The 13,036-nt window shown below is 37.4% G+C and overlaps 1 protein-coding gene across 1 annotated transcript in view; it reads left to right on the top strand.

The window, feature by feature from the left end:
- Positions 1-6,992, top strand: part of LOC124372489 (dihydroxyacetone phosphate acyltransferase) — a gene marked incomplete at its 3' end in the record, with an annotated part of 40,567 nt that extends 33,575 nt beyond the window's left edge. Inside the window, exons 7-11 of the mRNA XM_046830891.1 lie at positions 1,031-1,215; positions 2,141-2,301; positions 4,226-4,354; positions 4,436-4,585; positions 6,839-6,992. Coding sequence (XP_046686847.1) covers positions 1,031-1,215; positions 2,141-2,301; positions 4,226-4,354; positions 4,436-4,585; positions 6,839-6,992 — 779 coding nt within the window. The remainder of the gene's footprint in view (positions 1-1,030; positions 1,216-2,140; positions 2,302-4,225; positions 4,355-4,435; positions 4,586-6,838) is intronic.
- Between the last annotated feature and the right edge of the window lie 6,044 nt (positions 6,993-13,036).

The following is a 13,036-nucleotide window of genomic DNA, read 5'->3' as shown; positions in this document are numbered from 1 at the left end:
GTGAATTGAGTGCGGTGTATGGCCCAAACATTATGAGCGAAGGTGTAGTCCGTCAATGCAATGGGGTCATACCGCTTCGCCAAGCAAGCCGAAGAAAGCTCGCCAATCTTTTTCAGCGAGAAAATTGATGGCTACAGTTTTTGGGATGCTAAAGGCATCTTGCTCGTTGAATTTATGGAGCGTGGTACGACCATTACAGCTACAGCTTACTGTGAAACCTTAAAACGGCTACGACGAGCGATTCAAAACAAGCGTCGTGGTCTTCTGACATCTGGTGTTGTGTTTGTCCATGACAACGCCCGCCCTCATACAGCTCAAAGAACGACAGAACTTTTGAAAAAGTTCAAATGGGACGTTTTTGACCACCCCCCCCCACTACAGCCCGGATTTGGCTCCCAGTGATTTCCATCTTTTCCCGTACATGAAGCGGTGGCTTGCATCTCAGAGGTTTACGAGTGATGAAGAGCTTCAAAACGCTGTAACATGTTGGCTACGTTCTCAGGCGGCAGATTTTTTTAAAGACGGAATTTAAAAAACTGTTAAAAGATATGATAAGTACTTGAATTTGTATGGTGAATATAAAGAAAAGTAGAGAAAAGCTGCAGTTTTAACATTTATATAATAAAATTGTTTTATCTCAACTAGTTTATTTTTTATTTCAAAACGGAGGTTACTTTGTGGACGACCCTCGTACATTTATGCAGCACTTGAAGGTTGGTTATTGGATTCAGTCAGTTATTAGAATTAAATAATTAAAACAATGTTGTTACTAAACATGATAACCGTTTAGGTTTTTAATCATTACTTTTATCTACCAACATAATTTTTAAATCCGTAACAGCAATATCATTTACAAACTGTGGCAGGAAATTTGATTGACTATTGACTATTGATTATTGATTTCAATGTTACAAAATATTTTGATAGTAAATCAATAAATGAGGCTTTAGCCACTTCACTTCAGAATGTAAATGATCTAACACTACATAGACATTTGTTGTTGTTGAAGTTGTGATTGTTTGTGTTGTAGGGTTTGATCAAAGGGATCAACATGTTGGATGAGAGGTACGGCAGTGTGTATGTAGACTTCTGTGAGCCAATCTCAGCACACCAGTACATCTGGGAAATGTCGGGTGGTAATGTTGACTACACCAGCAGAGCTCTGGAACGAGAACAGCAGCAAATCTTGCATCTCGGCCACTGCATTGTCGACAGGTGAAGTCGCTGTTTGTTGTGTTTTTCTGCAATTTTAAACATGCATTTTAGTTGATAAATTATGTGGTTATTAGAGATGTACATAACAAATAATTTTTATTTTCATAACGAATTTAGCATACAAAACCCATAAGATCCTGATTTACGAACAAAAAAGTGATTATTTTGAATTTTATCTTGCTTCAGTTAATTTTATTGAGCTGTTAATATAACCGTTTTTTTAACCGACAAAGAGATTTTCAGAAATTTTGTTTGTGGTTGAAATATTGTAAGGTAATCTTGTGTTGTCATCTAAGTTGTATATTCTCTAACAACATAATTTGGATGGTTTTTTTATGTTCTTTATACATGTTATGGTGCAAAGTAATGAGCAGATAGTGGTAACATTTTTATGTAACCCTCACGAAAGGTTTGCAAAGTAGATATAATAATAAAGAGTGTTTTTAAGTTTTTTTAAAAAATCAAATGCTATATTAGCCTATTAAGTATTATTCACAAGTAAGCCTATTAATTTTGATAGAGAATAGAAAAATGAAAGCAGTCTTTTTTATACTTTAGAACAAACTAATATAACCTATAAGATGCAAACAGTTATTCATTCTTCATAATTTGTAATTATTAAAATTTTGTAGTTGAACTGGATTATATATGTTCATTTCCTTTTTGCCATTACCTCTCAAATGTTGTTAATAGCCTAAAATAATACTTAAAAATTGGTTAATTTGATAGGGTGGAGCTACATTTTGAAACACTCTAAAAACGTTTTGTATTTAAATAACTGACATTAGTGTATTCAATAGGAATAAAGAATTTTTACATGATTATACATACACGATACAGCATTGAATTGGCTGCAAGTTCTGTGTCTGTGTAATTCTTCTGCGGATGTACAAGACAATATTATGCTAGCATGTAAATGTTACAGTCAGCAGAAGCATGCAGTTCTCACCTGTTTCAACATCCTTGCGCTGGTACTGAGTAACCACATGGCTGCCTCGGACAGTCCTCTACTTCTCAGTAAAGCTGCCAAGGATGTGGCCTGGCTCTCCTCTGTGCTCTCTGTGCTAGGAGCATACGTTAAGGAAGGTTAGTACTACAATTAATTGTGTGATGCGAGCTTTAGAGACATTTAATTCACCACAGGATCTATTAACCTCATTGTTGTTAAACTATCCAAGGTGTTTCTACAATGTGAGGATATAATTTACGATATGATTGTGACCAAAATAAAGAAAATTCTTCCACTAAAGTACGCTCTAAAATGCTCATTTTGTTAGGTAACCACAATTTTGTTTTTATTTGATATTTTGTGAAAAATAATCAACTGGTTATAAAATATTCCATATGAAAATGTCTGCCATTGTAGATTTTTACGTTTCTTTTAGAAAGTGATGTTCCTTGCTTTTTGAAACTGCTCAGATATACACTGGTTTTTATGACACAATTATAAAATATAATTGTTTCAGCCAAAAGAGATTACAGTACTAGTCTAAATATGTTTTACAATAAGTTCAAAATAGCACGCTACAAATGTTGTAGTTAGGTGTATTTTGTACGGCAAGCTTATTTATAAGAAGTTAGTTTTACATTTTTTATGAAAACAGTTATAAAACAGTAATATAATATGTGTTCTCATAATTATGAACATGTATGCCGTTTAAAAAATTGCCCTTAAACAACAACGACCTGGCTCAGTAAAAATCCCACGTTGAAGGGTTGAGTAGGAAAGGCAATCTATTTTTGAGGTGTTCATACTATGGAATATGATTATATTGATTGGTTATCATTCAACATAATTTATTACTTTTACCTTGTACCAACAGCTAGACTTGGTTTACTTTGAATGAAGAGTATTTGTCAAAGTTGACTACTCAACATTGTACTATCTTGAGTTATAATGTTATGGGGTGGATACAATAGTACCTTTGCTCAAGAAATCTTTGCTCAGAGTTTCAGGTCCAGAAAACTCTTATGAGCATAATTGCATTAGAGGACTCTAGTTTGTTTTGATCTCCTAGGACAAAAAGCTGAGAAACCTCTCATTGTTCCAGTCCTAAAAGGATCTTTGCAGTTGCTTCCGGAGTGAAAATTCCAAATTGAGAATGGGTAAGGTTGGGGGTAGGGACCCCCTACTGTTGAGATCCATGAGGAGGGATAGTCGAGTCACCTTAGAAGAAGGAAGGCTAGCTCTGTTCCATCCTCTCCAGTCTAGGCAGGCTAGCTCTGTTCCATCCTCTCCAGTCTAGTCAGGCAAGCTCTGTTCCATCCTTTCCAGTCTAGGCAGGCAAGCTCTATTCCAGCTTCTCCATTCTAGTCAGGCAAGCTCTGTTCCAGCCTCTCCAGTCTAGTCAGGCAAGCTCTGTTCCAGCCTCTCCAGTCTAGTCAGGCAAGCTCTGTTCCAGCCTCTCCAGTCTAGGCAGGCAAGCTCTGTTCCAGCCTCTGCAGTCTAGGCAGGCAAGCTCTGTTCCAGCCTCTCCAGTCTAGGCAGGCAAGCTCTGTTCCAGCCTCTCCAGTCTAGGCAGGCAAGCTCTGTTCCATCCTCTCCAGTCTAGGCAGGCAAGCTCTGTTCCAGCCTCTCCATTCTAGTCAGGCAAGCTCTGTTCCAGCCTCTCCATTCTAGTCAGGCAAGCTCTGTTCCAGCCTCTCCAGTCTAGGCAGGCAGGGGCTCCAGGCTAGTAACAGCCCCTAACACTTATGTAGTCCCACCAAGTCCAACTGTTATCCCCTGTAGTAGACTAGACCTGTTGGCTTGCCCTTGCACTCCAATATCTCGACATTTGCGGTTAGCAATGTGCCACTTCTGGACATCCATAGGGTTGCCCAGATTTAAGTGATACATCAATTTTTGCTGTGCCCAGTTGAGGTTTAACCAGGAAGTAAGAACCAGCCAAAGGGAATTTTATACAAGAACAACGTACTCAACGGAATTATCAGTTATATTAAATAATATATGAAATATAAGTAGATTGTGTGTGTAAGAAAGAACTGAACTGATGTTTTATAATTTCAGGAAACAATCTGGAGTCAGTGAAGGAGGCTACATTAGTCCACAAGTCTCTAGTCAAACTAAGCGGAGATACCATTCAACTAGTCAGTGTTCATTCACCTCATTATAAGATAGATCCTAACCGCATTAAAGGTAAGTGTTGGAAAACATCTCAATGTATGACGTCATTGTACGGCTAGTAGCAATATGTAACCTAGTGGTGGTTGTTGCCAGGGCACACTTTGGAAAACGCAACAATGGGTGTGGCAGTGCCTCTACTGATGCTGCAGTTATATGTCAACCCCTGCATGCACTACATCGTCAGTCCGGCAATTATCACGGTTGTCATGCAGCACCTGGGGGACTCGGGACACATCACTAGAGGTATTTAATACTTGCCAGCTATAGAGAGCTCTTGGCCATCAACATTTTTGTATTGAAATCAGAAATTTTATTGGGCAAGTACTCCAAAGATTACAATAGGCTTCATCAAAGTAAAATTGTTTAGCTCAATTCTAGTGATATAGCATAAATACATACTAGTTTCCAATCATATCTTTTATAATACATATACAGGGTTAGCCAGTGAAACGGGAAGATTGGAGATGGCCTTGACAGTTGGAATGTGAGTGGTGGGTATAAAAGTGGCCGGCTCCTTTCTACCTGCGTGTCCCGCCATTTAGTTCAGATGGATTGTTGGACGGGGTGAACATCGCGGCTACGTGGTTAAAGCGTATTATACGAATGGTGAGAGTTTGGTGAAAAAGCAACGTGCTTTTCTACGCCATTTCAACATATCGCGCAACAGGCCTGTTCCTTCGGATAACGCAATTCGTTCGTAGATAAACAACCTTGAACAAACTGGATCAACGTCTAAAAAATGAGGTGGGAGTTCGAACCCCTCAAAATGTCGCTACTGTTCAACAGGTAATGCTCATAAGTCCACGCCGATCTGCCAAACAACATGCTCTACGCCTTGGAATAAGTAATACTTCGGTGAAAAGTATTCTTCATCAAGATTTAAATTTTCACCCATACAAAATACAGATTGTGCAATTTCTCAAACCAACTGATCATCAGAAACGATTACAATTTTGTTAGGAAATGGCCAGCAGACCAATAAACAACTTGTGGATGAGCGATGAGGCGCATTTCCACCTCTCTGGTTTTTTATATAAACAAAATTTCAGATAATGGTTGGAGGAAAACCCTGGCGCACTTCATAAAACGCCTCTTCATGCTGAAAAAATTACGGTTTGGTGCGCAATGTCATCAAGAGGAATCATAGGCCCATTTTTCTTTGAGGATATCAATGGAAGTGCTGTGACTGTTAACTCTGTGCGTTACGTTGCAATGATCCAGAACATTCTTAGGCCACAACTCTCCCATTTTCCAGTGAATGAACAACAAGCCACACTTCAAGAGTTGCTATGAATGCTGTGATTGCTTTGTTTCCAGGTGGCGTCATTTTCCGAAACGGGGATATCCCTTGGCCCCCTCGCTCTCCAGATTTGACAGCCTGTGACTTTTTTCTATGGGGTTACTTAAAAACAAGAGTTTTTCAGAACAATCCACCTAGAACTATCCCTCCCCTAAAAAAAACGAATTCGGGACGAAATCGAAGGAATACCAGTCTATATACTGCAAAATGTCATGAGAAACTTCTAGGCCCGGCTGCAGCAGTGCATAGATTCCAATGGAGAACATGGATATGACAAGTGTTATAGTTGAAAAATAATTTTTTCACTTATTGTACAGTAAATGGCTACCTTTTTTTCTTTATATTTATAACAATTAAAAAATAAAATTAATTTTCTTAAAGAATTAGTAACTTATTTAAATCTTCCCGTTTCACTGGCTAACCCTTTATAATAAATACTTAAATCTACTCAAATAAATAAATCATTAAAAACACAGAGACATGGAATTCAAATCTAAAATTTAAAATAAATCAATAAATTATTGAGTATCCTTTTTTATTAATTTTGTTTTACAGCATATCACATTTTATATACTCCTCAACACTAGAATTCCTTAAGCTTAAACCACTCTGACATATTTGATTTAAATTGTTTTAAACGTAAAGCTCTAACAAAAAGAGGAAGCTTATTAAATACTTTTAATTGCTGGTATTTATGGCTTTTATAATATTTATCTAGCCTTATATTAGGAGTTCTTAGATTATGTTTTGATCTAGTATCATACTCATGGAGAATACATTGTGTTTTCAAATCTATCTTCATTTTCTTTTACATATATTAGGTTATAGAAAATATAAGTACATGTCAATAAGTATTTGAAAATATAAGGTTGAATGTTGAAGTGCTATCCACTGTTGGTTTATTGAGCTAGTTTTAAAGCATGTTCTGCTTAATCACAGCATGAATAAAAGCTAGTCTTGAATCTAAAAAGTGGCACCTAAATATCATTGCCAAACACGATTTTCAATACTATAGCAATTAAATTGTTTTACGGAACCTCATGATACATTTTTAATGACTGCTATCTCCCCTTGAGACATACATGTTCAATTTTAAAACTTTGACACCATTTGAAATTTTTAAGATTATGATTATAAAGGATTTTGATTTCAAATTAATGATTACCCACTCATTTGTATTTTTTTATGTTTTCCAGGTGAACTGTTCAAAAGGTACCAGTTCCTGAGATCACTTTTAGCACACGAATTTGTCCTATATAAAGAATGGGAAGTTAAGGTTAGTATAGCTGTCCACCAAAATATATTTCTCTTGTGTTTTTTGCATCGGAATTCCTTGTCAGTATTGGTCCTGTAATTAGAGTTATATATGAAGGTGTCGGGGGAAGAAAGAGATAAGTCCACTTTTGAAAATTTTTCAGGAACAGTAGTTTACGATATCTAAACCTAAGTACACAACTGTTTTCACGTAAAATAAAGAGTTAAAGCCGGTTTTTTATGTTATAAGTTATATGAAACATTATACTTGCGCAAAAAGTGCATAAAATCTTTGTTAAATACTTTTTGTTTAAGTATTTATGAAATATTTTACATATACTGGGGGAAATAAGGGGATATGTACAACGGACTTATCTCTTTCATTCCCCAGTTGTTGTTCATAAATGACTAGACCATGCACTTTCAAAGCAGAACTTAATTTTATTGTTACATTATTATAAAATAAGATACATTTAAAAAAGAAAACATCCTAGAGAAGTTTTTTTTTCACTTTTACTTATATTTCAACTTCCTGAATATGTCCTGTGCCTCTGGACCACAAAACTTTGATAAGTGCTGCAGGTCAGCATACTTAGCCGCACTTATGGGAAGTGGCCCTGAAACATAGCACATACCTCCTAAGTGCTGTAAAATTATGGAGTAGTTTTTTAATATTTATATTATTGACAATTTAATTTTAAATTTTAAAACTTCAAAGGCCGTTTACAGAATTTAGTTTAGTTACATCATTTATCTAGGATACAAAGAAATACAAAATATTGTATTAAAATAGTAACTCACCATTGTAGCTAGCCTCAGGCAGTGTGAATTCAGCTGCAAGATTCTTTGATTGATTCCTCTTTATTATTCCTGTAGATTCCCAAGCTCCATGATATGTGTGCCGATAAAACATGTTTTCAAAGCTCTTATCATCAAACATAATCTCCCTTATTGGCCTAATTTTGAATTCTCTCTTTGCATAAAATGATTCGAGATGTTTGGTCCAACTCATAAAAATACACTTTGTAGCTGGATTTTGGTCATCGATTGGATCAATGGAGTTTACAACGAACGGAGTTGGTTTCCTTCTAGCTGCCTCAAAATGTTCTTGCCAATCTTTTTGTGTTTCCAACCACGCTTTAGGGTTTAGAAGAGCCATGTGCCTGTCGCAGTCGAGGTAACTGTGACCACGAATAGGGTATGTTACTGTGACACTTGTAAACCGCTTCTCAAAATGTACAAGGTAGTGAAGAAATCTGAACATTGTAAAATTCTTATTTTGGCCTCCACAGGCATCGGAGAATATGTGAAGCTTTTTTACATTCATTGATAAGTGATTGTAAAGAAAGCCGTGTACAAGAGAGCAAACATCATCGCTTCCTTTTTTCCCTGCTGCTTCAGTAAACAAGTAAAATATTGATTCACCTGTTGACAAGGTTGTTATGTTGAAAACATACAAAGACAATTGTCGCTTATAATAAACGTCATTCGTCGAGACATTTGGGATGGGCAGGTTGCGTCCAAAATCAATACAAATTGCTTCTTCTTTGTAATGTATGCGGGTCGACACTGTACTCTCTATGGGTCGGGAAGAATAATTAAACTACACATTTAGAGTAACATTGCTCTAGGACCCGCTCGTAAAGGAACGGACGGGACGCGGAGGTTACATGACGGTGTCTGGTGGTGGACTTCGGGTGGACTGCTGGCTGGCCAGCTTGGACCGTTGGTTGTAGGGTAGTGGCGTGATGTGACGTCACAGGAGAGCAGCCTATGAGCATTCTTTATTCTTTTAGACCACATCGTATGTTACATCGCCTGACAATACATACTGCCAACATCACTGGTGCAGACATTAAATATCACTATGGATACCTACCAACTTAGTACTTCTCACACTAAATACACTACAATCCTCCCCCTTAAATACATAAGTCCCCTACAATTTTAGAAATTTATCAATTACAATTGTCTTACAATTCTCCAATTTTAAATCAATTACAATGAATAAGAAAATTGACATTATACTCTTTATTTTTGTAAGTATAGATTATAGAGAACAAAACACAAACTCAATATAATCATTTAACACAAATCACAAACACTTCAATCAAAACCAATAAATCAGAATATAGCAATTAATAACACATTGAATGAACACAATTAACAAATCGATAATAATAATGCTTAAACAATATTAATTATATACAAGTCACAATTGGGTTGTATTTACAAGTCCATTTTGACTAAAGGTTTACGATCCCTTAGTGGGTATCGTCTAACAGGTGTCATTTGTTTGGGTGAAACGCTGGAACTGTTATTGTTTACATTTGTACGTGGGCTGGGGCTTTGCCCCTGAGCGTTTCTGTTATTGTTATGGTTTTGCGGAGAGGGGGGCAAGGTCGTTGCTAAAAGTACTGGCGACCTTGCGCTCGCTCTGTCCCGCGACTGTATATCGATCGTTTCCTGCGTGTGCTCTGTTGCCACGCTTGCGTCTGGGAGTCTAGGCATTGTTGTCAACTCAGACATTTCCGGACTACACTGTAAACCTACCAACTGGTCGATATGTCGTTTCCACCTCATGCCCGTATTCAGTTCAACTAAATACGTGACTGGTCCTAATCGTGAAACTACCACACCTGGTATCCACTTATTTCTACCTCTGTAATCTCTGGCTATGATTGGTTGTCCAATAGCTAACTGTCTAGTTTTACTACCCCTATAGTACAATCGTTGTTTTTCTTGATTATCTGACATTATTGCCTTAACATTTGGGCGAATTAAATCTAACCTAGACTTTAGCGATCTGCCCAACATTAATTGAGCTGGCGATAGATTGGTAGTAGAATGCACTGTATTTCTATAAGTGAACAGGAAGTTACTCAAAGCTAATTCTAAATCCTTGGAATTATGAAGAGCTGTTTTCAATTTATTTTTAATAGTTCTGACTGACCGTTCTGCCAAACCATTGGTTTCTGGGTGGTATGGTGGTGAAAACGTGTGTTTGATACCATTTGACATCAAAAATTCTTTAAAACTCTTGACTGGTAAAAGGTGGTCCGTTGTCGGACACTATGTGGTCTACAATACCATACCTACTAATTAATTCCCTTAATTTCACAATCGTGTGAACAGCTGCCGTTGAAGCAACGGGCAACACCTCTGGCCACTTAGAGTACGCATCTTTTACCACCAAAAATAACTTGGACTGAAAAGGTCCAAAAAAATCAATATGAATTCGAGACCAAACTCGTTCCGGAACATTCCAATGATGCAGGAAAGCCTTGGGCGGTTTTGCTCGTTCCTCCAAACAGGCTGCACAGCTGTTAGCTAGTTGTTCTATGTCCCGGTCGATATTAGGCCACCATACATATGCACGGGCTAATGCCTTCATGCGAACAATACCTATGTGTGAAGTATGCAATTCGTTCAGAATGTTTATTCTGAACCTTTTAGGTATTACCACCCTGTACCCCCACATTAGGATTCCTTGCTCCAAGGTTAATTCCGACTGTCTAATTTCAAATGGCTTTAGATCTGGTTCAGTTACAATAGGCCAACCTAATTCTACATAGGATATTACCTTTTTGATTTCACTATCTACCATTGATTCTCTTTTTATGTCTACATAGCTTAATGGTATGTCATTTTCAGCTAAACACTGCAAATAGGTACCTATGACATTAATATTAAGGTCATCATCCGAGATTTCATCTTTAATCTCACTATTTACAGGTAATCTAGATAAACCATCGGCATTGCCATGGTTTTGGGACTTAACATACACAATCTCATATTGGAAACCACTTAAAAACAAAGCGTATCGTTGTAACCTACTGGCTGCGAAAGCAGGTAACCCTTTCTTTGGTCCAAAAATAGCCACTAAAGGCTTATGATCAGTCTTTAACAAAAACTGTGTACCATATAAATATTGACTAAATTTCTTAACACCAAATACAATGCTTAATGCTTCCTTATCTATTTGTGAATAGTTTTTTCTCAGCGCTATTTAACACTCTACTTGCGAATGATATAGGTCTTTCTGTACCGTCGTATTGAATCTGACTCAAAAACTGATGCAATGCCATATGGACTAGCATCACTGGCTACCACTAGTGGTAATGCAGGATCATAATGCGCTAAAACTTCAGCAGAGATTAACTTTTGCTTAATCTCTTGTAGTGCCTTCTTACATGCTAAATTAAATACAAAATCGGTATCCTTTCTTAACAACTGATACATTGGGGTTAAAATAGTGGATATCCTAGGAATGAAACGTGAATAGTAATTAAACAAGACCAAGGAAGGCTTTAAGCTGTGTCACATTTTGAGGTTCAGGTGCCTTGACAATTGCTTCAACCTTACTAGGTGCGGTATGCAACCCTTGTTTACTGATAACAAAACCTAAATATTCTAAACTGTCACAGAAAAATTTTACATTTGTTCTTGCTCACTGTGAACCCATTGTCTTCAAGTCTTTGACACACTAGTCTAAGTCTATGCATGTGTTCCTCATTGTTTTTTACCTGTTACTAGAATGTCATCTAAAAATACAGTTACCCCCGGGATACCTTGTAATGTTCGTTCTATTATTCTCTGGAATATTCCCGGTGCTGAACTGATACCAAAACAAAGGCGATTGTAAGCATACAATCCTTTGTGTGTGCTAATTGTACAATACGTTTGACTATCTACATCTAGTTTAAGCTGCTGATAAGCTGAAGATAAATCTATTTTAGAGAATTTTTCTCCGTTTTGTAGGCTGGCAAATATTTCTTCAATTTTCGGTAAACGGGTGTCGGTCTACCTCCAAGAAAGGATTTACAGTTATTTTATAATCCCCACAAATTCTTATTTTCCCATTAGCCTTAATAATTGGTACAATGGGAGTCCCCCATTCACTGGTATCTACTGGTGAAATAACGTTCTCTTGTTCTAGTCTAGTCAGCTCGGCTTCTACTTTTTCTTTAAGTGTAAAAGGTAACGTCCTAGGTTTAAAGTATTTTGGTACTACATTTTCTTTTAACTTTAATTTAACTGGTGCACCCTTGAAACATCCCAACTTATTCGTAAATACATTTGGAAACTCATTGTACAGTAATTCTACTTGTTTGTTGTTGTTGACAACAGACGGATTGACAGATGTTTGTTTGTTTACCTCTACAAGTGTGTTGTGGCTTCCACTGACAGGCGTGCATGCGTCTGCCGCGCTGCCGCCTGCAGTTGGCACAACCCCCACCATGCTCGTGCGATCAGCTGACTGTACATTGTTTACATTACTAGGCACTCTAACTGTTAAATCTAATGCTTGCATCCAATCACGCCCTAACAAGGGATTAGCCCCATTAGCTACGATGTATAAAGCTAATTGTTTCTCTTTACCTTTATGTTGTACATTGACCATAACCTTACCTAAAGGCCTGATCTTTTCATGTGTATATGAACTTAATACTAAGCTAGTTGGATACATGTTTATATTTCCTAACTTAGTCTTACAATCTTTTTCTGACATAACTGAAACACAAGCTCCACTATCGACTTCAAATACAATTTCCTTACTTTCCACTAATAACTGTACCGTTATTGGCTCAATTTTATTAATCTTAGTTTCTATTTCTTTAACCGTAAATAGATTGGAAATGTCATACACATCGTCATTGTCTTTATGTTTCCAGTGATTATCTGAACCGGACTCTGCTGATTCTTTACTTTCCTCTACATAGTGCTGCCTACCTTTATAAACATATTGCTTTTTATTGCTGTAAAAACTGTTTCCCTTTAGCTGAAGGCTCCTTAGACCTATTTGTAAAAACATTTGGTTTGTTCTCATTAGGTTTGTTAACATAATTTTTCGATCTACAAACTCTTTCAAGGTGTCCCTTCTTTTTACAATGATTACACGTGTACTCACGAAACCGACATTGCGATGCTGTGTGTGATCCTCGCTTGCCGCAACAATAGCAGGTGATGTCTCCCAGCGCCTTCCCGCCGTCCGATGACCGTCTCGCTGCGATGCTCGCCGCCTGTGTCCTTTTCGGTATCGACCCGCTGCTCTGCATCCGGTGAATACGTCCTCCTGCAGTTGTCATCTGGGCCGCCCCCTTCTCAGCAAATTCCATTGCAGTAGCTAGTTGCACGGC

Source organism: Homalodisca vitripennis, unplaced genomic scaffold, assembly GCF_021130785.1.
Source record: "Homalodisca vitripennis isolate AUS2020 unplaced genomic scaffold, UT_GWSS_2.1 ScUCBcl_3359;HRSCAF=8849, whole genome shotgun sequence".
NCBI classification, from domain to species: Eukaryota; Metazoa; Arthropoda; class Insecta; order Hemiptera; family Cicadellidae; genus Homalodisca; species Homalodisca vitripennis.
Note: the sequence above shows the minus strand (reverse complement) of the source record. Positions and strands in the feature narration are given on the sequence as shown.